At 45.2% G+C, this 23,908-nt stretch overlaps 1 protein-coding gene across 1 annotated transcript; it reads left to right on the top strand.

Annotated features, from left to right (window-relative positions):
• The first annotated feature begins 16,859 nt into the window (after positions 1-16,859).
• LOC135625603 (transcription factor MYB119-like) lies at positions 16,860-18,669 on the top strand. The gene is made up of 2 exons (XM_065130616.1): positions 16,860-17,680; positions 17,863-18,669. Exons 1-2 carry the CDS (start codon positions 17,507-17,509, stop codon positions 18,655-18,657), a joined length of 969 nt encoding a protein of 322 aa, XP_064986688.1. The 5' UTR covers positions 16,860-17,506; the 3' UTR covers positions 18,658-18,669.
• The last annotated feature ends 5,239 nt before the right edge of the window (positions 18,670-23,908 follow it).

Below are 23,908 nucleotides of genomic sequence, written 5' to 3'. Positions count from 1 at the left end.
GTAAACTCGTAGATTTAGCCCCTTTGACCTTGACTTTGACCTTAACGAGGAGACATGGATATTTTACTAATGAAATAATTTTTAGAACATTAAGAAAAAATATATTAGACTGTCCATATTGAAATATTAAATTAAACTATAATTATGTAAGGGATTGGATTAAGTATTTTAGTAGAGATAAAAAAAACTTGTTTAACTTAAAGTCGAACACTTTGTTTGACCTCTCTAAAAATAAGGATTAATATAATATATTATGAAGTTAAGAGCGAAAGAAATTAAGAGAGATTAACATGAAACCGAGAGATGCTGAGGAATATAGAATTTAAGATATTGAGATAATGTAAGTGATTAATATAAATAATTCTTTCGGTTGTGAGTTTCCTATATTATCCTTTTTTTTAATTATCTGCCCAAGTCCACCGTATTTTTCCGTGAGGATAAGCCTGTCATTTTACCATACAGTTTGTCAGGCTTTTCGGGCCTCTGAGTTGACTGATCCTTGTTTGGTTGGAGGCGGGGGGTTGCCGGGAGGAGATGGGCGTTCAAGTCGCAGGGACGTGCTTGCAGTGGCCGCAGCTGCCGCTCACCAACTCCCAAACTCCCTCCCAGACCGCCTTCGCTGCCTTGGTTTCAACTACCGGGTGCTGCAAGAGGAGCCATGGCTGCGATCGCGTCCTCGCCTCGCCCTTCCTCGGCGCCAGAACTGCCATGCTATTTGAGAGCTCCACCGCTGGATATTGGCGGAGGGAGGGAAAGGCCAAACGTTGACCAAGCCGTGCGCCGGTCGTTCGACGCCAGCTGATAAGTTTGAATTGTAATGATAAAAGCACACATTAAATGGGTGAATACAATGTCATGTCTTATTTATATACGAGGGAATAGAAGATTTCCTTTAATTGTCAGATTTCCTTGTGTAATTAAATAAATTTTAATTGTTATCATGCCCCCGTAAGATTGAGCTCATGTCAAGGATGTCGATCTTGAACCGATGCAATAAAAATCGTTTACGGACGAAAGACTTCGTTAGTGAGTTTGCTAGTTGATTAGTCGTATACATGTGAGAAACACATAGTTGATGTTTGACAACTTGATTTCGCACGAAGTAGAAATCGATGACAATGTGTTTCATGCATGAGTGAAACACTAGATTGACATATAGGTAGGTAGCTTTAATATTATCATAATATATTATAGAAGAAAAGGTAGAGTTAACGTTGAGTTCATTGAGCATATTTATGACCCAATCCAAAGATAACATTGCAGATCCACTAACAAAGGCCAAATGTTGACCAAGCCATGCACCGGTCGTTCGACACCAGCTTATAAGTTTGAATTGTAATGATAAAAGCACACATTAAATGGGTGAATACAATGTCATGTCTTATTTATATACGAGGGAATAGAAGATTTCCTTTAATTATCAGATTTTCTTATGTAATTAAAGAAATTTTAATTGTTATCATGCCCCCGTAAGATTGAACTCCTGTCAAAGATGTTGATCTTGAATCGATGCAATAAAAATCGTTTATGGACGAGAGACTTCGTTAGTGAGTTTGCTAGTTGATCAGTTATATGCACGTGAGAAACACATAGTTGATGTCTGACAACTTGATTTCGCACGAAGTGGAAGTCGATGACAATGTGTTTCATGCATGAGTGAAACACTAGATTGGCATATAGGTAAGTAGCTTTAATATTATCATAATATATTATAGGAGAAAAGCTAGAGTTGACGTTGAGTTCCTTGAGCATATTTATGACCCAATCCAAAGATAACATTACAGATCCACTAACAAATGCCCCTTATCAGATATTGGCAATGGGTTTTTATCATAGTGCTTGGGGGTCGGTTGTACACGGCCTTCGCACAGCGATCGACTCTCCGAGCGGAGAGTATACCTTCAGACGTTCATCGCCCGGGATATGAGGAGCTTCCCGGAGTGGTCCTTGTTGCAACGATGCTAGTTGGTGCAGCCCCAGACAACCATTATCTTGGATTTCTGGTGGCACATATGATGTGACGCTGCGTCTGCCTCCGAAGGCTCCGCACTTGGGTTGACGTGCCGGGGATCATGTCCTCGTGGTGGAATCCATAATATGCCTTATCACTTCTCTCCCAACCCAACCCAACCCCACCCCCACCCCAACCCCCCCAAAAAGTCGTGCCCTAGGGTCCTTATGAGGAGCTAAGGGCACGATTGGGTCATTGAAGCGGCGGTCGAGTATCAACTGGCTGAGTCATGTGAATCGGGCACTAGATGGACTGGTTGGACAAGTCGTTGTTCATGCGACTGCTAGCCGAGTCATTCGACTCGGGCAAAGACTGATCCTATTGGCCGAGCAACTCAACTCAGGCACTGGATGGACTGGTTGGACGAGGCGTTGCTCGTGCAACTACTGGTCGAGTTGTACGACTTGGGCAAAGACTGATCCTACTGGCCGAGCAACTCAACTCGGGCACCGGATGGGCTGGTAGGACGAGGCGTTGCTCATGTGACTATTGGCCGAGTTGTACGACTTGGGCAAAGACTGATCATGTTGGCCGAGCAACTCAACTCGGACACTGGATGGACTGGTTGGACGAGGTGTTGCTCGTGCGACTACTAGCCGAGTTGTACGACTCGGGCAAAGACTGATCCTATTGGCCGAGTGGTTCCTTGCCAACTTAGAGGGAAGTTATTCGTGATTCATCGCATCATATGTTTTTGGCAAGAAATTTCTAGTGGTTTACAGGTTTTTGGCAAGAACTTAGAGAATTTGGGGAATATGGGGAGTTACGCCAGATTTGATGTTGACATTACTTCTCACCTCGAGGAGTCCAAACGTCAACTTATGGCGGCGGGTTTCCTCTTTATAAACCCTTTCCCGTGTACTACGGTGGCATTGTTCAGTTGTCATTTTTCTGCTCACGTCTGAGATTGTTGCTCCTTACCTTGAGGTTAAGATGTCTTCATCTTCCTTATCTTCCTCCTTTTTAGGTCAATTGGTTCCCGAGATCAGCGACTCGGGTTCCGATAGTTCTAGGATAGAAGTGGTCAATTCCTCGTCTAGCAGCTTGCCCTCGGTGGATTTAAAGGCCTTCGCGGCCCTTCAAGTGATGAGGTCGTGGCATGACGTTGATTTGGGGTGACTAAGGAACTCTTAGGTCCGATTTGGGATCATTACAGTATCCCAAAGAATTATGGGCTACATGCTTTGCATCCCAGTCAACATCCTTATGACCCGTTTCCCAACGGGTTCGGGCTAACCACATATACTCTTGAGGTGGGGTTGCGGTTCCCCTTACACCCGGTTATCGAAAAATGCCTCCACTAGTGGAGGATCTCACCATCCCAGATGGCACCAAACTCTTGGCATTACCTAGTGGCTTTCCTCAAGGAGTGTTGGGGGGCGGGGATCGAGCTGACTCGAACACTTTTCTTAGCCTGTTTTTGCTTGTGCAAGAGGCGAGGCAGGTATTACTTAACCCCCCGATGTGGCTTTAAGATTAGCGGGGCACCCTCCAACAACAAGGGGTTGGAAAACTCATCACCTTCTTTTGAGCTATAGTCGGGGGTGGGGGTTTTGCATTGGATGGACTTCCTGAACCATCAACAACGTTCCCCTGTTTCTTTTCCACAAAGAGACCAAGCACGTGAAGCGATTAAGAGAGATCATGTCTTCCTCTCAAGCAATCAAGGGAATGACCAAGGAGTGGCTGGTCAAAGCGGGACTAAGCCTAGCCCCTAGGGGTATGGTCAGATTTATGCCCAAAGTGCTTCCTTCATTTTTGGCATGTCTTACTAACCGAAGCTTCGTTCGCAGAAATGGTGAACCTCAAGTCTTTGAAGGGGATGCCCCACACTTTAACTGCAGCACAACTGACTCGGGAATGCGAAGGGTCCGACCTCAGGGTCCCTTTGAAGAAGAGCACATCGGTGTGCGAGTCGAAATCATCTAGGGAGCCGAAGGCGAGTCGACCGAAGAAGAAGGCCAAGGTCGGCACCCGGAAGGTATCCGAGGGCATGGCGCCCTGTGAAGTAGCGGCCCGGGGAATGTGTGAGTCAGGTGGCATCTCCCAAGGCGAGGGTTCGACGTGCATGCGGGAGAGGGGGCATGTCAGATCACCCCATGAAGGTCCCTCAGGAAAGTCAACGGTGCACCCAAAGTCGATGCGGGACTTGTGTCGCATCCGGGCTTGCTCCGAGGGGGAGTCTTTCCAAGCCCTCAAAATGGCCGACCTCGTAGAGGAGGAGTCGGGGGCCCCTTATAGCATGAGATGGCTGACTCTCAAGGCTGAGAGTAGGATTTGGTCTGATAGGTTGGCGGCCCAAGAGTTCTTATAATGGGTGCTCCATCCGACGCTAGCAAAGCAGCTGTATTGTTTGCCCTTCATGGTGCTGATGGATTGGGTGACCAAGTCCCTTATTTGGGTAAGTTCGGTGCTTCTTCCTGCCATTGTCCGTCCGAAAACTAGTGTTGACAATAATTCTTATGCAAAGCCAACATTACACCATGGCCTTGATCGATCGTGTTTACTGTTAAAAAATCTTGGAGGCGACATCACATGCGCAGTGGAAGAATAGAAAATAAAATCCCTTATTCCCATAGAGATGTTCATCGTCATATGAATATTAGTGCGCAAAAACTGTGAAACTCAAAACTGCGTATAGTAAAGATTGTGTTACCTAGGGAGATCGTATATCCCTGAATCTTTGCAGATCTCTAGGAGAGGGTGAAGGAGGTCAAGTGCCCTCCTCTCTAGTGGTGATCCATATAGCAGGGCTGCCATGATGCTCCTCAAAACTCTAGGCATTCTTTAAGGTGGAGAGGGAGAGGAGAATAGGAGAGGCAAGCAAAAGCTCTAGCCTATGAACCACTGAATCTCTCTTATTTATAGAGGTCCCCTATCAACTTAACCCTAATGGAACCTCCCCTATTGGGTATTGGATCTTCATCCAACTACCCAAGCCTTTTAGATAAGTGGATCTCTATCCAATAATCTCTTATGGGCTTTTATTGGATCTCGTCCATGGGATCCAATAATTCAGGGGCTTATTGGATAACCAATAAAATAGAGGCTCCAGCAGATATCTCATATTCAAACCTCTACTTATCGCAATGCTTACCATATGTGTGTAACCCTTTATGCCCAATATCGAGCTGGCCGTGAGTTATACCTATTAGAACTCATTCTGGCTCAGTGAATGATTATCTCCATAATAATTCACTCGACTCATCGACTGCGGACGTACTAAGCCACTACGCCATAGTCCCCAGATGATATAAGGGAATCCAATCCATTGGACCTGTCTATCCTCAATTACCATGTACCTATAGTCCCTCATCCATCTAATGTTCTAGAGACCATATACTGGGCATGGTGCTATCAAACCCATACAGTTTCTACTCGAGTCTTGCTCTAATCGGATTCTCCCGGAGAACTCTTTCTCTATCAATCCAAATGACCATGACCAGGGATTTGTTTGAGCAAGAACACATGAGATATTCTTCTCATGATACAGAGAGTGGATGATCCTCCTCTATCGACACTCAATAGCTCTCGTAAGTTTGATTGTCATTCCCGATGACCGATTATACTAGATCTGGAACATCCAAACCTATAAATTTGGTATCAAAGAATGGAGCACTTATATAGGACATCCTTAGTGTCTCAAGTCTAAGGAGCAGATACACCACTAAGACTACAGAATCGCTGTTTGAGAATAAGGTATCATCAACCATCCATCATTTTGTAAGCGGATCGATCAATGAACTCATTCTCCAATGAGCACCTATACTGTATCCCTAGTGTCCCCACACAAGAAGCTATGAGACCAGCTGCATCTATCATATAAACGGGTATATAGCACACCAGTTTATCCGGTTATCTCGATGTCCCTTTTGAGTAACCTATGACCGGGATTATTTAAGATTTGTGTTTAAAGGTGAATCGGTTTCATTATCATGATCTCATCATGATCCGATTCCCATTGCATAGATCCAAGGACATCATAATATATACATGCATAAATATGCAATAGTCATTATAAAGTGATAAATTCTAAAATATAATAAGCAAAATGACTGCGTGTCAAGTCACACATGTCATTCATCACGTGATTGGTTTGTTGGGCACCTATGACTAGCAATCTCCCACTTGACCTAAAGTCAATCACCTATGTGTTTGATCCCCATCAAACCCCTATGACGCTTAAAGACAATTTGAGATAACAACTTTGTTAGTGGATCTGCAATATTATCTTCTGATGGAACTCTTTCTACTACTATATCTCCTCGGGTCACGATCTCTCCAATAAGTTGAAACCTTCTCAGAACACTTTTGACGAGACTCGGGTTCCTTTATTTCAGTAATCGCCCGTAGTTATCGTAATATAAAGAAATCGGCTCCTTACTACCCGATACGACTCTCAAATTTGTGATGAACTTCATCATCCAGACTCCCTCTTTTGTTGCCTCTGCTACAGCAATGTTCTCTGCCTTTATGGTCGAGTCAGCAATAGTATCTTACTTGGAACTCTTCCAACATACTGCTCCTCCATTCAAGGTATACACATACCCTGAATTCAACTTGCTATCATCGACATCAGACTGAAACTCGAGTCTATGTATCCTTCAACCTTGAGGCTACTACCTCCATATACTAGTAAAAGATCCTTAGTCTTTCTTAAGTACTTAAAGATATACTTTACTGCTTTCCAGTGCTCCAACTATAATGTTGCCATAGCTATAAAAAAAAAAAAGAAATTTATGTGAGGAAGGGTGAAGCCGGCAGCCACGAACGCCAATCCTTCTCAACCAAGAAGGAACCTCTGTGTCTTGGTTAGTGACCACCATTGCCCCTTCTCCACCACCGTCGCTACTGCCCAGCCAGTAGCCGCCACCACCATCGCTGCCCCCTTTCTGCAGTTATCTTCATCTTCGAAAAAAAAAAAAAAAAGAGAAGAAGAAGAAGAAGAAGAAGTCGTAGCCACCCCTGCTTCCCCTGCTTCCGGCCAGCCCACCCGCCGCTGCTGCTTCCCGACCGAGGGACCACCACTACCTCCGCTATTGCTCAGCCAGCAACCACCACCGTCGCCACTGCCCCCACTTGGCCAGCGACCTCTCCTCCTCGCTTCCCCATCTCGCTCGAGCGAGAAGGACTGCCAGCATCGTTTCCCAGCCAGTGGACCACCCTATCGTCGCTTCTACTGTCGGCGATGCTGTCCTAGTCCGCCATCGTGCCGCCCACCCCCCCGGGTCACAGTCGCAATCACAGCCGTCGGTTGCCACAACCCCTCCTTATAGCGGTTGCAGAAATAGAGCTTCCTCTATTGCCGCATCCCCTCGTTGATCCTAGCCAATAGACCACCCCATCGCTGCTTCTACCGTCGGCGACGCTACCCTAGTCCGCCATTGTGCCACCCCACCCTTGGGTCGCAGCTGCACCTATCGGTTGTCGCAGCCCCTCCTTACAGTAGTTGTAGAAACATAGCTTCCTCTATTGCCGCAACCCCTCGTTGATCGTAGTCGTGACCCTTGCTGCCTCCTTCTCCACCGCCATCATTGCTTTTCGGCTGCTTGACCACCATCGCCACTGCTCCCCAGCGAGTAACCTCCCCCACCTCATGGTGACCAAAACAGGGCAATCGAGAAAGGGCTACCGCCGCCATTCCCGACCAGCGGACCACCCCCTGGTAGCACCTAGCCTCGGTGACCCTTTGCAACTCCTCGCCCTCGACAACCTTGCTCCCAACTGCACCACCACTGTATTAGAACCCTTGCAGATTCTAAGCTTAGGGTTAATCTCTTTAAGGGATCGGCCTCCTTGGAACTCTATAGGGGTTCTTTCTTCCAAATTGCTACTCAAAAGCTATAGAAAAGATTCATCTATTGCTTATCAAAAGAGGAGAAATACATGGCTATTTATAGGGCTTCTAAACCTTAACTCCTAATAGGACTCCTACTTAAGACTCATATTCCTTTACAACTCCTAATGCTTCTCTAAGAACAACTCCTAATAGGACTCATACTTAAGTCTCCTATTCCTTTACAACTCCTAATTCTTTGCCAAGAAACAACCTCCTAACCCTAGCTGACCTCTTCACCTCTTTAATAGGGGTCGGCTTAGGTAGGTTTTATATGAATGCCCTTCTCAATTAGGACTCTCCTAGCTAGAGTCCTAACATACCTGCCCTCTTCAAATTAGCCTTGTTCTCGAGACTAACGATCCATGAATTCTAGGAATTTAATCTTCAAGTCATCATAATTCTCGCAAGTGGCACCTTCTGGTGGTAAGTTCACCCACCGTATTAGCACTTTAGTAGTGGGTCATTATCGTCGAGTCACGATCCGTCGATCAATAATGGCACTCGACTAGGTCGGGAGTTCTCCTTGGGTAGTCATATTTGGTGGATGGCTTTGGGCTGTCTCCAAGAACCTGTTCACCACTTTCGTCTGGCCATCGGTTTATGGGTGATATGTTGTACTCCTTTTCAATTTAGTGCCCTGCATCTGGAATAATTCCGTCCAAAATCTGCTCGTGAAGATGCAAGTAGAATTTGGGACAAGCACAATGCGTCCTTTATAGCACAATTCTTTTGAGTCCCAACTGTAATGAGTCACGGAGTTTAGTGCTTCCTCCAATTTTTTTATAATCTTACTGGTCTCCGGATCTTCCTGCCATTCAATCTTAATATCCTCAAGGAAGTCGCTGGTCAGAAGTGAAACGACCTAAAATTCAGCTTGCTTGGGTAGCCGCGAAAGCGAACATTCTCTTTCACCTTTTTGTAAGTTATTTCATAATCAAATCCAAGAAGTTTTGTTACCCATTTTTGTTGCTCAGGGGATGATATCTTTTGCTCCAAAAAGTACTTGAGGCTTCTATAGTCAGTTTTAATTTGAAATCGTCAATCGATCAAGTAGGGTCTCCACTTGGCCACTACATGCATAATCGCAAGCATCTCCTTATCGTAAATAATCATCTTGAGATGAGAAGGAGATAATGCCTAACTGATATAAGTGAGGGGTTGGTCATCTTGCATTAGTACAGCACCAATTCTGACTCCGGAGGTATCAGCTTCAATAACAAAAGTCTTGTCGAAGTCGGGCGCTATTGTCATTGTGGCTTTAAGTTTGTCGACGGCGGTGGTGGCTTTGTCCAACAATTAAAAAGCATCTTTTTTTAGCAAGAAAGTAAGTGGTGCATTGATCTTTCCATTGTTTTTCACGAACTTGCGGTAATAGCCTATTAAACCCAGAAAGCCATATAGCAATTTTATGTTCCTCGGGGTCAGCCAGTTCTGCATTGCTTCAATTATAGAGGAGTCCACTATCATACCTTCCTCTAATATGATATGCCCAAGATATTCCACATTTTGTTGAAGAAAACAAAATTTTGTAGTGGTCGTTGTGTGTTTGAAAGGTGGTTTTCGATATGTCTTTTTCGCATACTCGTATTTGATGATACCCGGATCGAAGGTCCAGCTTTGTGAAGATTCGTGCTCCCTTTCATCTAGCAATTTATCTACTATTGGAATAGGGTATTTGTCCTTGACGGTGATGCCATTTAAAGCTCGGTAGTCGATGCACATCCGTCAAGTTCTATCCTTCTTGCGTACAAGTAGCACCGGTGAGGAATAGGGGCTGCAACTTGGCCGAACCACCCCTGTTTCAAGCATCTCTTTTATGATCTTTTCAATTTCATCCTTCTGGAGGTGAGGATATTGGTATGGCCAAGTGTTCACTGGTGGCTTGCCCGAAAGGATTGGAATCTGATGGTCATGTTGCCATATAGGAGGAAGACCGTGCGGCTTAGCAAAAATATCGACAAATTCAGTAAGCAATTGGGTAAGATTTTGATCTTTAATTTCTATTTTCTTCCCCTCTGGTTGCTGTTGGAGATGTATCAAAAAGCTACCATTTACCTTGTGCAAAACTTTCTTCATTCGTTGGGTCGAAACGGTGGTTACGTTGCTTCTGTGCTTTTCGCGTAGGATGATCTATTTGCCTTTGCAGTAGAATTTCATAATTAATTTAGAGAAGTTCCAAGATACATCACCTAGCATTGTCAGCCATTCTATGTCAAGCACAGCCTCATAGACATCAATTGGTAGGAAGAAAAAGTCGGTGATAATTTCTTGGTCTTGCAGTAATAGTTTCACCTGCGGACATCTTTGGTCACACTTTAGGATTCTTCCGTCGGTAACCTTTACGTCGAACTTGCTGCAACTTTCAATGTAGAGTACTATCTGAGCAGCAATCTTACTGTTTAGGAAGTTATTGGTACTGCCCATGTTGATGAGAACAGCGATCGATTGTTTTTTGATAAGGTCTCCAACTTTCATCGTTTGCGGGTTTGAGTAGCCGGCTAGTGCGTATACAGTAACGTCGGTCGGTTATGGCTCTTCTTTCGCATCTTCTTCTTCATGTTCAAGGCTCTCTTCTAAATGTTCAATGACCTCTTCTTCTACTAGTTCAATCATAAGACATCTCCCTTTTCTACGGCGATGCTCGCGGCTCCACGGCTCGTCATAGTGCCAACATAACCCTTTCGCATATCGCTCCCGAAGCTCTTCTCTTGTCAACCTTTTTGGTGCAGGGACTCAATCGATAGTAGGGGGGCTGAGGGCTTCAATATTGCTGGTTGAGGAGTGACCCTAATCCTTCGGGCTTCATGGTTCAATCGCTCCTCTTGAAATTGTACGAAAGATATGGATGCATAAGCGTGTATGGTTGTCGCGCTTTAACTTCTCCCCGGATCTCTGGCTTCAAGCCCTCAATGAAGGTCCCCAATAGCTATTTTTGAGACCAATCATGAGTTTAATTAGATAACCTTTTAAACCTGGTTTGGTACTCCTGAATGGTGGAGGTTTGTCGGATCTTTGCTAGTTGTCCAACAATGTTCTCGTAATCGGTTAGTTCGAAGCGGATCAGCAGTCCTTATTTGAATTGTCGCCATGAGAGGATTCCATGAGTGTGTTCAAACCAGTCAAACCACTGTATGGCACCCCCTTCAAGATTTATAGTCATAATTTTCACCATAAATGCATCTGCGATTTTGTGGTATCAAAAATATCGCTCCGAGCGCGAGATCCAACCAATCGGGTCTCCTTCTTCCCATCTAGGGAAGTCCACCCTTATACGTGGATAGTTGGGATCAATTATAGAACCTCCCCTCTCTTGGAAGTCATCTCTTCAAGCTTGGTGCGATTAGTTAGAGCTCTCCCCTTCATATGATTTCTTCGGGCTTGGTGGTCAGCCCAAACTAAGTTTGATAAAGAGAGTCTGAATCTTATCTTTCAATTGCGCCTCGAAGGCTTCGAATTTAGCATTGATTTCCTCTTTAGATGTCATAGTATATGCCTCTAAATCTATGATATTAAGAGCTTCCTTTTGTTATCGGGTTAAAGGCATGTATAGGTTGAGAGAAGTGATGGTCGAAAGAGTTGCTGGATTGGTGGATGTAGGCTGCGGTTTAAGCTTGTTTTGTGGCTATTTTGGGTGCAGTTTGAGGGTGTGGTTTGGTGGAGTTTTAGGGCTATTGATGAAAGTTTTAGATCTGTGGTAGATGGTAGCAAAGGTTTGATAGAAATCAATAGAAGTTGCTGCAGGTATGTGTTGTCTTGTAAGAGTAGAATTGTCGTCGAAGAAACAGCGGTTTCTCAACGAAATTTCTAGCAAAAACTAAGAGAGTTGAGGAGAGAATTGACAGAAAAATCTCAGTTTATATCACAGTAAGGATGACCAATTTAATCAAGAAAATTTTGGCAGTATAACAGCAAGGAAATTGGTGCAAGTTGCGATAGCAGAATTCTTGTCGAAAAATTTCAACGGTTTACGACAAAAATTTACAACAATACAAGAATATTTTTAGAGATGAATTCCTTAATAGATTAGTCTTAGTTGGAAGCCAAGATAATCTATGAAGTATATAATAAATTTCATTCAAAAAGGATTGCAAATAGATCGGTTAAGGCAACAATATGCGGTTGTAATTTTTTACAACACAAATGTTCAAGTATAGCAGATTGGACATAAAAGATCAGTAGTTTATATTGAGAATTTTTTGATGAAACCAAAGGAAAATCTACTATTAGGAAGTGTAAAAGCTGTCATAAAAATTTTGTAGAGATTTGGACAGAAAAAATGTAGTAGCAAGATCAAACAAATTGTGCTATGCGGTTGGAATTCTACAATATATCTTTCGTCGTAGAGATGAAAACTTTGTGACAAAAAGTTTATGCAGCAATATAGGAATAATATTTTTTTAGATTTTTGAATAAGGATAACTAAATTGCAGCAGTAGTAAGGTAAGAAACCAGAACCTATTATAATTCATGGGGAGATCAAAGGATGATCTGTGGTGGTAGAGATGACGGGGGAATTTGGCGATGATCCTTCAAGCAATTATGGGAATTACTTTGGATGGTTGTTGAGGGCTGATGGATGACTGTGGAAGGGCAATGAGACACCAAGAACACTGCTCTGATATCAAGTGTTAGAACTCTTGTAGATTTTAAGCTTGGGGTTGATCTCTTTAGGGGATCGGCCTCCTTGGAACTCTATAGGGGTTCCTTCCTCTAAATTGCTGCTCAAAGGCTGCATAAAATATTCATCTATTGCTTATCAAAAGAGGAGAAATACATGGCTATTTATAGGTCTTCTAAACTCTAACTCATAATAGGACTCCTACTCAAGACTCCTATTCCTTTACAACTCCTAATGCTTCTCTAAGAACAACTCCTAATATGACTCATACTCAAGTCTCCTATTCCTTTACAACTCCTAATTCTTTGCCAAGAAACAACCTTCTAACCCTAGCCGACCTCTTTACCTCTTTAATAGGGGTCAGCTTAGGTAGGTTTTACATGAATACCCTTCTCAATTAGGACTCTTCTAGTTGGAGTCCTAACACACTACTGCCTCTTAACCCCGGCAGCAACCTTCCCTTCTCGCAACGACAGAAATAGAGCATTGTTTCCTGTTTCCAACCATTCCACCACCGCTTCCTTTGCTTTCGGCTAGCGACCACCATCGCCACTACACTCCGGCTAGTGACCACCGCTGTCGCAATCGCCCTCCAATCATACACACTGCAACCGTAGGAAGTTCTTATGCGGCCCTGCCTCAAACCCGACAACACACACATAGACTCCTCTTTTCAACTTTGACCGCTTTAACGCCGCCCTCCCTCGCCGTTGTTTCCCGACCAGCAGACCAAACCCCTCATCGCTTCTACCGTCGGTGACACTGCCCCCAGCTATGCCACCATCGCTGCCTCCCCTTGGGTCATAGCTGTAGTTGCTCGACCATCCCTCCTCACGACGATCAAAACAAGGCAACCACGATCGTCACAGCCACCGTCATTTTCTCAACCGCACGCGATCCCTCGACGTCACTAGCGCCTCCTTCTGCAGTGCGATAGAGATAAAGCAATACTGCCTTCCATCCGCACCATTGCAGCCACCGGCGCTCTCACCCCACATAGTTGCAACTACACCAACGCAGTCGACTTCCAGCCCTCGATGCTCACACCCTACACAACGACAGAAATAGGGCAACAATTCTTCCTCCAACACCGTGACCATAGCACTGTCCTTGATGTCCGCTTCCTCGACAGCTTCACATCGACAATGTTAATGCTCTTGACCAGACATCAGAAACAAGAACTGGGGATTACAGATTTGCAGTCTTACGTAATGGCCATCGATAACTCAGTGAAAACACAAATGAAAGCATTGAAAATCAGAAATGAGAACTGACTGCAAGAAACACTTAATGATTTTAAAAAGAGCCTACTGGAGAGCCTCAGCAAATTTCAATAAGATGGGAGCTCAAGTTTTATGCTGCACAGATTTAAAAATACAAGAAAAGGGCCCCAATATTATGACACAAACTACTCACAAATGAAGGTGGAATTTTCGAGATGGGAAGTTGGAGATCCGACCAGTTGGATCTCTAGGGCAGAAATTTTTTTTCATTTTCACAAAACCCCAGAAGAATCCAAGGTAGAAGTGACCTTAATCTAGCTCAATGGAGATGCAATCCGATGGTACGATTAGTATGAAACTTACCACGGAGTTCCTTCGTGGGAGCAGTTCAAAAGAGGGCTTCTTGTTCACTTTGGCCCATATGAATATGAGAATGTTGATTGCTAGCTCACCAAAATTCGTTAGACTTCTACAGTGTTGGAATATTAGAGTAGGTTTGAAAGATTGTCAAATCAAGCTAGAGATTGGTCAAAGCGATAACTTCTGGGTACATTTATTAAAGGGCTTATTCCAGAGACCCGATGTGAAGTTAAGGCTCATCAACCTCGCACTATGATAGCTGCGATCTCATTTGTACATCTACATGAGAAAAAAATTAGCAAGGAAAGATCAGTAGGGGGTTTGTACTATGATGAAAAGTGGAGTATGGAGCACCGATGTAAACAAGGACAACTTCTAATGATTGAACCAATTGGAGAGGAACTAAAAGCTAAGAATGTGGACTCCGAACATAAAGGTATAAATTCTAATAAAGATGTTAGACCTACCATACATACAATACATGTATTAGCCGACTACTCTAACCCATAAACTATGGAAGTTGGCGGAACCCTAGAACATCAACCTGTTATAGTTTTGATTGATACTGGTAACATTAATAATTTTATGGAAAGGAAAGTTGCAGCTCGATTAGCTTACCACATTGAAGGCTGTGACAAATTCAAAGTAAAAATCATTGATGGACAGATTTTAACTTGTGATAGCAAATATTCAAAGATAAAATTAATTATACAGGGCCAGAAGTTTCTTGCAACAATTACTACAATGAAAGACCGACTTGTTGCTTACACTATCAAAAAGTGGAGATCATACTTACTTGATCAACGGATTGTGATACATTGCAAATAGTCTATGACTGAAGTGTTGAAAGAGAAGCTTCCCGAGTTTGATGCTACTCAGCCTTGAGGACAAGGCTGATTTGAAGAGGGAGGAATTATTAAGACCCTTTTTCTGAGCTTTTGAATAATGTTTATTGAGTCAGTTTAGTTTAGTTGTTTATTGAGTCTGTTTAGTTTAGTTAGAGTTAGGTAGAAGTTTATTTAATATTTAATTATTATTAAGAGTTCAAGTCCTGATGGACTTTAGGTGGAACTCTATAAATAGTGATATAACCCTTTCTTTAAATCAAGCAATCAATCAATGAAATATTATTTCAATCTGTGGATAAACCTTAGGAGGTCGATCTCCTCGAAGCGATCAAGGAGGCCGATCCCTCGAGGCCGATCCTCTCCAAGTGATCAAGGAGGTCGATCCCCTCAAAATGATCGTCCTTTTTTTTTTTATTTTTTTCATTTCTTTTACGATAAAACCTTAGAGTTCTATCGAGGTTCTTTCTCGGGAGGTGGTAGAGTTTGGTAAGGAGTGAGTGCGATCGTTAGGCCAGTAAGAATGGAGCTTACTCTAGGCAAGAGGCTATGAGCCTGACAATGGATTTGACAATAGCTCCGGATTTGAATTCATTGAAAGAGTGGCTTGGAGGAAGGAGCAACGGTCAGTGAGGAATGAAAAACCTTGCTATGAGACAAGAGGCTTTGATAAGTTGAATTATAATGATAAAAGTACACACTAAATAAATGAATACAATATTTTATTTATACACAAGGGAAGAGAAGATTTTCCTCAACTGTCCAGCGAAATTTTCTAATGCAGTTGAGGAAATATTAACTGTGTTGAGGAAATATTAACTGTCTATCACCAGAGAGCGTTGCAGCTGGTGGAGGTTCGAGGAACTATCCCTGGAGCTCCAACGGCAACGAGAAGATGGCAGCGAGGACCCGGTGACAGGTTGCGAGTCGAGGAGGAGCGAAGGAGCTAGGTGATGCAGTGGTTTCCTGTTCGTCGTTTTGCTCCGATTCAAGCTTGGCGCCTTCTCCTCTGCCCTTGTCGGGGAAGCAAGAGCCGCCGTGGCTCCCCATCCAGCCGGAGCCTCCGCTGGTCTGGCTCGACCAGATCGTGCCGGCGAGCGTGGAGCTGCCGCTCTCGCTGCGTATCATAAAGCGGAAGAAGCGGTGGGAGGACGGGTGGCTCCCGGATGCGCGCGAGTTGGCCTGCTGCTCCGTGAAGCGGGCCTTCTCGTCCATGGTTTTCATGATCCGCGAGCTCCAGAGCTAAACACTCCAGATGCGGGAGGTGCTCTTCAGAGAGGACCTCCAGGGGATTCTATCACCGGTGACGCGGGAGATGAACTCCTCCTCCGTCTGGCTCTTCCAGCAGGTTTTCTCCTGCACCCCGACGCTCATGCTCCTGCTGGCCAACTTCACCGTCTTCTCCATGGGTCACCTCGACGCCGCCGCCCTGGCCGCACCAAACCCACCGACCCAGTCGATGGTCGATACGGTATTCGTGGTGGAAGACCGTCACCAGAACCATCACGATCTCTCCTCCATCAAGGAGTTGTCCTCGATCAACACCGTCCACGCCGCCAGCTACGCCCATTTCTTGTGGAGCACCGGCGTGGAGGACACCTGCTATCGACGAGATCTATGGCCCGCCCGAGAAACCGGTCTACCAGCCATGTCACACGGACCACGTGAACTTGATCCGAGCAAAAGAGGTGAACCGGACCGGTCCGGTTTGAATTTTGTTTTGTGTTTTGGCTCGAAGCAAAACGAGTGAGCCATTTCGTAATTGGAATACGTCGCCTCCCCCCTTAAAGCCACCAAAACCTCAAAACAGACACGAGGATATAGTTGCCGGTGATGATAACATTTGGAGAATCTTTAGAATCGGAATTAGATTTGGCAATCATTAATCATCCAATTTAATGACCATTAATAACAAGGATTAATCTACGTACTTGCTGGAGAACTCCGAGGAGGAGGGGCATTCTGGAAATACACGTAATGTGAGTCGACAGATATGAGAGAGGAGCTGAAGCGTTACGAGCCATGGCGCCTCCACAGCCGTCCGATGCGTGCTGATCGACGGCCGTGTTCGGCTCATTACTGCTGCTAATGGTTACTTATGGTGGCAATGGCCCAAAGGCAATGAATCCTCGTTTCTTGCGTAACTGTAGCCTTCCCCATTGTCTTCCTCCCTCCTCCCCCGTTCCCACCCCGATGTCTTCCACAAACCCTTTCTTTCTCTCCCTCTTCCTTGACATGGAAGCAGCAGCTGGTGGTCGAGATGGCTTTGGAGGGAAGTCTTGGCCGCCGCCTCCTTTGATGCCTTTGAGAAACGTTCTTTCTGGTTCTTATAGAGAGGAGCCATGGGCACACCATCATGCGGACGGTGCAATAGGTACTCTTCCTGACGGTATTCTACTGAATGATTCCAGCTTTTATGCCGATCTTGGCAGTGGTAGCTGCGAGAATAAGGTGGTGAAAAGAGAGGCATGTAGAGAACGACAGCAGGCACGAAGCAGCTCATCGTCTTCCAATGGTGACGCTGCGGCGGCAAACGTCGTTAAAGGGCAGTGGACAGCTGAGGAGGATAGGTAATGAGATTTATATTGATCCATTGGTTTAGAGCAGTATATGAGATCATCGAACGGACTTCCAGGCTCTGTTTGTTTGTGTCGCAGTTTGCTGGTTGGATTGGTGAAGCAACATGGCGTCAGGAAATGGTCTTATATCGCTAAGAACTTGGTTGGTAGGATTGGCAAGCAGTGTAGAGAAAGATGGCATAATCATCTGCGCCCTGACATCAAGGTTCTCTCTCTCTCTCTCTCTCTCTCTCTCTCTCGGAGCCTCTGCGAGTGTCTCATGCTTATTCTTTTCGCTGCCACTACAAAGTTTTGGGAACATCTCGTCTCTCTGAGGGCATAAGTGCATGATAACATCTCGTCTGTCTTCTTCATCATGTTAGGTGTTTGCCGATGTTGTGTCTGCAGAAGGATATGTGGACGGAGGAAGAGGAGCGGCGACTTGTAGAATCTCACATGAAGTATGGAAACAGATGGGCAGAGATCGCAAAGCACATGCCAGGCAGATCCGAGAACTCCATTAAGAACCACTGGAACGCCACCAAAAGGAGGCTAAACGCCAAGAGGAGCAAACGGAAGACACCAAAGGGTGGAAGATGTCCTCCCTCCATTCTGCAAGACTACATCCGGAGTAAGACCTTCGACTTGAGCAAAACATGCAGCACCAAGACATCACCATCGACCATGTCAAACCAGTTAGATCATGTCGCTTATCCCGGGACGCAGAACCCCTCATCTGCTCACAACTCCACAAGCAGTGCGGCGGAGGATATCTTCCCGTACATGCAGAAAATTCCGGATCAGGGAGGGGAAGAAACCCATGATCCTTGCATGCATGACTCGCTCCATGTTCTGATCTTTAACGACGACGACGACTTCGACTTCCTTCCCATTCGCGATGCTCCAGCTCAAGTATTCGGCAGCAGCGGCAACCTCAGCGACTCCAATGGCAGCAGTCATCTACATCCGCCCTATCTCCTAAACGGAGCTCCAGCTTCGTCAACTGGCGTGCTGGTCGGCATGGATGATCTGAAAGCTCAGGCTTCTTGGAGTAGCAAGAGGGATTTGGATCTGGTGGAGATGTTGTCCCTACAGTTCTCTTCCTCCCGTAGCAGCAGCAGCAGCAACAGCACACCTCTGAACACCAATCCGAGCTCTGCTTTTGAATGCCGAGTCGGTCAAGTCTTCTCCACTCATCCTTGAGATGCCACACAACAGGTGGAGTTACGTGCATGCAGGGAGCGTGCGCCAGCAGTACAGACGTGACATAACCTTCCAAAACAAGACAGTACGAGTCGGTCGATTCGTCATGTAAATTCCGCACAGGACAAAGACTGTTAGAGAGCATTTCTTTGGTGTTTTATGCACGCCGTTGTCTCGACTCACAGCACTTTAATTATGATTAGTGTGTCCTTATCATTTTTATGCTCTCTAATTTTTATTTCTTAAAAATTAATATTAGTTTTACTATTTAATTTTTATTTCCATTACATATATATATATATACATATTATTCAATAAAATCTACCTACGATGGTATAATTCTCAATCCACCTAATTATTTAAAATTATACATCAATTAATCAAATCGAATTAAATCGATTCAGTTAGATAAGGCCAAACGATCTCAATTGGAACCTATTTTACTCTAATCAAATATAATAAAACATCCTAATACATATCAAGGTTTGCCGTATCGGACTATACCGCCCGGTACGGGCGGTACGTACCGGTCCGACAGGCCAACGGTACGCGGACCGTCCCGTACCATACCGAGTACTGTAGCAGTGTACAGTAGCACTGTAGCAGTGTACAGTGCTCGGTACACGTGAGTGTAAGTGTACCGAGCTGTAACGGACAAACTTCTAAACAAGATGTTGGATGTAATGCTTATGTCTGTCCGTTGTCTTTTGGCATGTTCATGCCTTGTATAGCAGGTAGAGGGGCGGCCGAAGGCTTATAAGTCCCATTTTAGTTGGGTTGGTGGCCTCTTTAGGCTTGTAAATAAAGGTTATGTCATGTGGACACGTTCGAGAGCTTTTCGGTCTGTAATGGACCATTTTACCCTTTGTTGTGCAACTATTCAGAGCTTGTAAAGTCTGTTTGTAATTTGCATTGTCTGTGAAGTGTTTTTCGGAGATGTTTGCTTGTGGATCCCGTTGGAGGCGTTCTCTCTAACCCGTTCTCTCTTTTGGTGGTCCTAAGGGACGATGGGAGGCTTCGGGGAGGCTGACCTTTGCGGACGGACACGCAAGGGTGCCGCACGCCTTAGGCAAAATCAGCTAAGGTCGTGACAATATGGTATCAGAGCGGGACAAGCACTCATAGAAACACTTGACATGCAAACGTGGGGGACCTAGCGGGGCTGCGTTGAGGGCAGTCAGCACACGCGCGACCGTTTGAGGGAAAACGGGCATGGAGATGTAAGGAAAAGAGTCGCTCAGAGGAGCGGGCATCTAACATTGGCATTCAGTGGAATGGCCAACCCTTCGCGCAAGAGGCACCACGAGAACAGGCAAGCTTGGAAGAATTTGGAGCGCACAAAGGATGGGATGGCTGAGTTTGAGCTACGGCTCAACGTTGACAACTATACTTGATGGTGCTCTAGGCAGGCGAGGCGCTTGGCAAGAATGAGACCATCCAAGGTGGAATGAGTTGCTCAACGACCAAAAGAGTTATGCAAAGCTCACAGAGGTGAGGGGAATTGCTAACTCGAAGAATTTGGTACTCATGCATGGGCTTGTATGCGGACGATGGAATGTTCGTGGCCATCCCAAGGCGGTCGAGACTCGGCGCCAATGGAGCATTAAAACTTTCTCTTCGGCATGCAAAGGATACGTCCGTAGAAGGCTGAAGTGTGCAACGAGTTCAGCATGTTGCTAGGCCTTGAGGGGTGCAGTGGTGGCTGTATTGACGTGGAGGCGCAATCTAGCAAGTGCGTTTGCAAGAGGCAGAACAATGCACAGTTTGTTCAGCAGATCGGAGTAGTCCAAGGGGATGGTGTTCTCCGAAAACGAAGAGAGATGTTGCTCCAACGGGACAGTTATCTAGGAGGGATAAGTCTCGGCACTCCAGAGGAAGAATCATGTGAGACGGACTTCACATGTTGAGGAGGAGTACCTCACAAACAACAACCCCACGAAGCTCAATGGACTGAGCAAGCAGCAAGGAGTTGCCGCATGATCTCGCTCGAGAGAAGGCATTGGTGGATGCATTGCGAGATCAAGTGGGGGAGCGACCTGAAGCAACTTAAATGAAGGCACACTTAGAGTCGATATGGAGATCGGACTCAAGGGTGGGCTGACCCGTGGAATGGTGGGCGCGAGGGCCACCATCGACTCAATGCAAGAACGAGGAGCGGAGCAACTTGGGTGTAACTTGGCGAAGTACCCAAGCCGCATGAAGGGAGCCAGCAGTGAAGTTCGAACATGGAGCAGAAGCACAGTGCTTTCCTTAGACAGAGGTCAAAGACATGAACTCTTGCAGAGGCAAGGGTAGGATCATGTTGTTCCATGGGTCCTTCTTTCTGACGGAGCGGACTTATCTTGCATGGTGCCAAAGACGAAGGGAGCTTTGCGGCACATGCACCTTAACTCGGAGAAGCATTTGATGGAGGAACTTGTTAGGATTGAGAGCACTAAGAGGGGGGGGGGGGGGTGAATTAGTGCAGCGGAAATCTTATAATAATTTAAAAACCAAAAGCTGCGTTCGTTCAAAAACTAATGTGATGCAAAAGCAAATTCTCAGTTTGTATCTAAGTGCAGTTTACGTCTAAGTGCAGATTGCGTTTAAGCGCAGTTTTGCGTCTAAGCGCAGTTTTGCGTTTAAACTCAGATTTACGTCTAAATGCAGATTTACGTCTAAACGCAGATTTACGTCTAAACGCAGTTTTACGTCTAAACGCAGTTTTACGTCTAAACGCAGTTTTACGTCTAAACGTAGATTTACGTCCAAACGCAGTTTTACGTCTAAACGCAGATTTACGTCTAAACGCAGTTTTACGTCTAGACGCAGATTTACGTCTAAACTTTGAAACTCGTTTGTATACTCACAGAAGGCAGTATGCAGTTGAAATCAAGACGTAAACGTGAACTGAAATCTGATGATTGAGCGAGGAAAGCCGATTTACGTCTGAATGCAGTTTTACGTCTAAATGTTGAAACTCGTTCTTAAAATCGTAGACGACAGATTGCAGTTATTAATAGAATTAAAATGTAAGCGTAAACTGCAAGGAAGCTCGTTCGTAAAAGCGCAGAAAACAGTTCTGCAGAATCAAACGTAAACGTAAGCTGTAATGTATGAAAATATGAAGTTACGTCTGAATGCAGATTTGGAAGAACAACTCTTAGAACTTGTTCGTGAAAGCGCATAGAGCAGTGGTGATGAGGGAGGTTTGCAGTAATGATAAAGTACTCGAAATTAAACGCAAACCAGAGATTTAGAGTGGTTCGGTCAGCCTTGACCTACTCCACTTTTGGCTTCCTCCACCGATGAGGTTGCCGACGTCAACTAGGTGCCTTCCTTCAATGGGCGAAGGCCAAACTTCCCTCTTACAATTTCTCTCCTTTTGACAGGCTTAGGAGACAACCTTTACAGACCTTTCTCTCCTCACTTTACAATTGAAAACTTGAAGAACAGAAGGAGGAGACTTAAAGGCTTTACAACACTTTTGAGCTCTTTAGAATCACAGAAAAGATCACGATTTTGGTATGTGTCTGTTATCTTTTCAGTGCTGAATGGGTGGGGTATTTATAGGCCCCAACCCAATTCAAAATTCGAGCTCAAAACGATCAAATCGATCAAATCCCAGAATTCTGGGATCAGGCGGTTGCACCTCTCGACTGGAGAGGTGGCACCGCCTGGCAGAGCTCGAAGACTGAGCTCTGCCGATTGCTTCTCTCTGCCAGAGCTCGAAGACTGAGCTCGATGGTTGCATCACCTGGCAGAGCTCGAAGACTGAGCTTGGTGGTTGCATCACCTGGCAGAGCTCGAAATCTGAGCTTGGTGGTTGCATCACTTGGCAGAGCTCCAAACTGAGCTCAAGCTGATGCACCATTCTGCCAGAGCTCGAAGACTGAGCTTGGTGAATGCATCACCTGGCAAAGCTCGAGACTGAGCTCAGGCTGATGCACCACTCTGCCAGAGCTCGAAGACTGAGCTCGGTGGTTGCATCGCCTGGCAGAGCTCGGAACTTGAGCTCTGGCGGTGCAACCTCTTGGCTGGAGCGGTTGCACCTCCCAGCCTTGCAACCCTGGCGGTTGCACCTCCTGGCTGGGGCGGTTGCACCTCCCAGCCTTGCAACCCTGGCGGTTGCACCTCCTGGCTGGGGCGGTTGCACCTCTCAACCCCACAGCCCAGGCGGTTGCACCTCCTGGCTTGGGCGGTTGCACCTCCTGGTGCAATCAGGGTCCGAATGGTTCACTCCATTCGACCCACTTTGAATCTTTTCAGGGGCCCAATTGCCCCAAGATTAAGCTAATGGGATCACCTCCCATTTTCATGCTTAATCATCGTGCTAACTACGAATATCTCTAAGACAACTTCTGCAGCTTTGCTCCGATGCGTCAATCGCTTCTTCCGGCGAGTTTCCGGCCAACTTCCGTCGATCAACCGATAACCTTCGGTGATCCTTCTGCGGACATCCGGCATACTCCTGGACTTTGCGACGATCCACTTGGCGAGTTCCGACGAGCTTCGCTTGGCAAGCTTCTGGACTTCTCGGATCTGTTCTCTCTGAACCTCCGACGACCGTCCGAACTTCCGTCGAACTCTCGAACTCCCAACGTGATCATGATCTTGACTCCGGCGCAACTCCTGCTGCTTGTCTTATTCTCATCGTAGTTAATCCTGCACACTTATCTCAACACATAGATTAGATAACAAATGACAATTGACTTCATCATCAAAATCCGAGATTCAACAATCTCCCCCTTTTTGATGATGACAATCAATTGATAAAGGAGTTGTCCTTAACTCCCCCTATCTATATGCCATAGTTGAGATAAGTCAACCTTGAATTCAAGACCTAAGAATTCAAGTGACGTATTGATAAGTTAGATCAGTTAAACTTATCAATGCTCCCATCATGATGCCTATCATGATGTATCTCTTCAAGAACTATGTCAAGGCATGACATACATCATCAAGTTTGTATGATTGTGTTTGTAACCATTCATCATGTAATCATATAAAGCAACGAAGGACTTTTTACATGATGCTCACATTTGAGATTTTCTAGTAAGTTTGCATTTTCTTTACAATATCAAATCAAGACATGATGCAAACTATAGTACATGTTCACATATCTCTTGGTGATGCAAGGATGGCATAACATTGTTTATAGCATCACTCAAGTATTTGCAACTATGACATAGATATGATTATGGCAGTTCAGCTATGACATAGTGTTTATCAATTCATATTTTTCTCCCCCTTTGTCATCAACAAAAAGCAT

The sequence above is a fragment of the Musa acuminata genome, chromosome BXJ2-10, assembly GCF_036884655.1.
Source record: "Musa acuminata AAA Group cultivar baxijiao chromosome BXJ2-10, Cavendish_Baxijiao_AAA, whole genome shotgun sequence".
NCBI classification, from domain to species: domain Eukaryota; kingdom Viridiplantae; phylum Streptophyta; class Magnoliopsida; order Zingiberales; family Musaceae; genus Musa; species Musa acuminata.
Note: the sequence above shows the minus strand (reverse complement) of the source record. Positions and strands in the feature narration are given on the sequence as shown.

Excerpts from the sequence above, each read along its gene's own strand:
- LOC135625603 (XM_065130616.1), top strand. The coding sequence starts at position 17,507 with ATGAGATCATCGAACGGACTTCCAGGCTCTGTTTGTTTGTGTCGCAGT. Across the intron at positions 17,681-17,862 it reads ATCTGCGCCCTGACATCAAG|AAGGATATGTGGACGGAGGA; the intron begins GTTCTCTCTCTC and ends TTGTGTCTGCAG.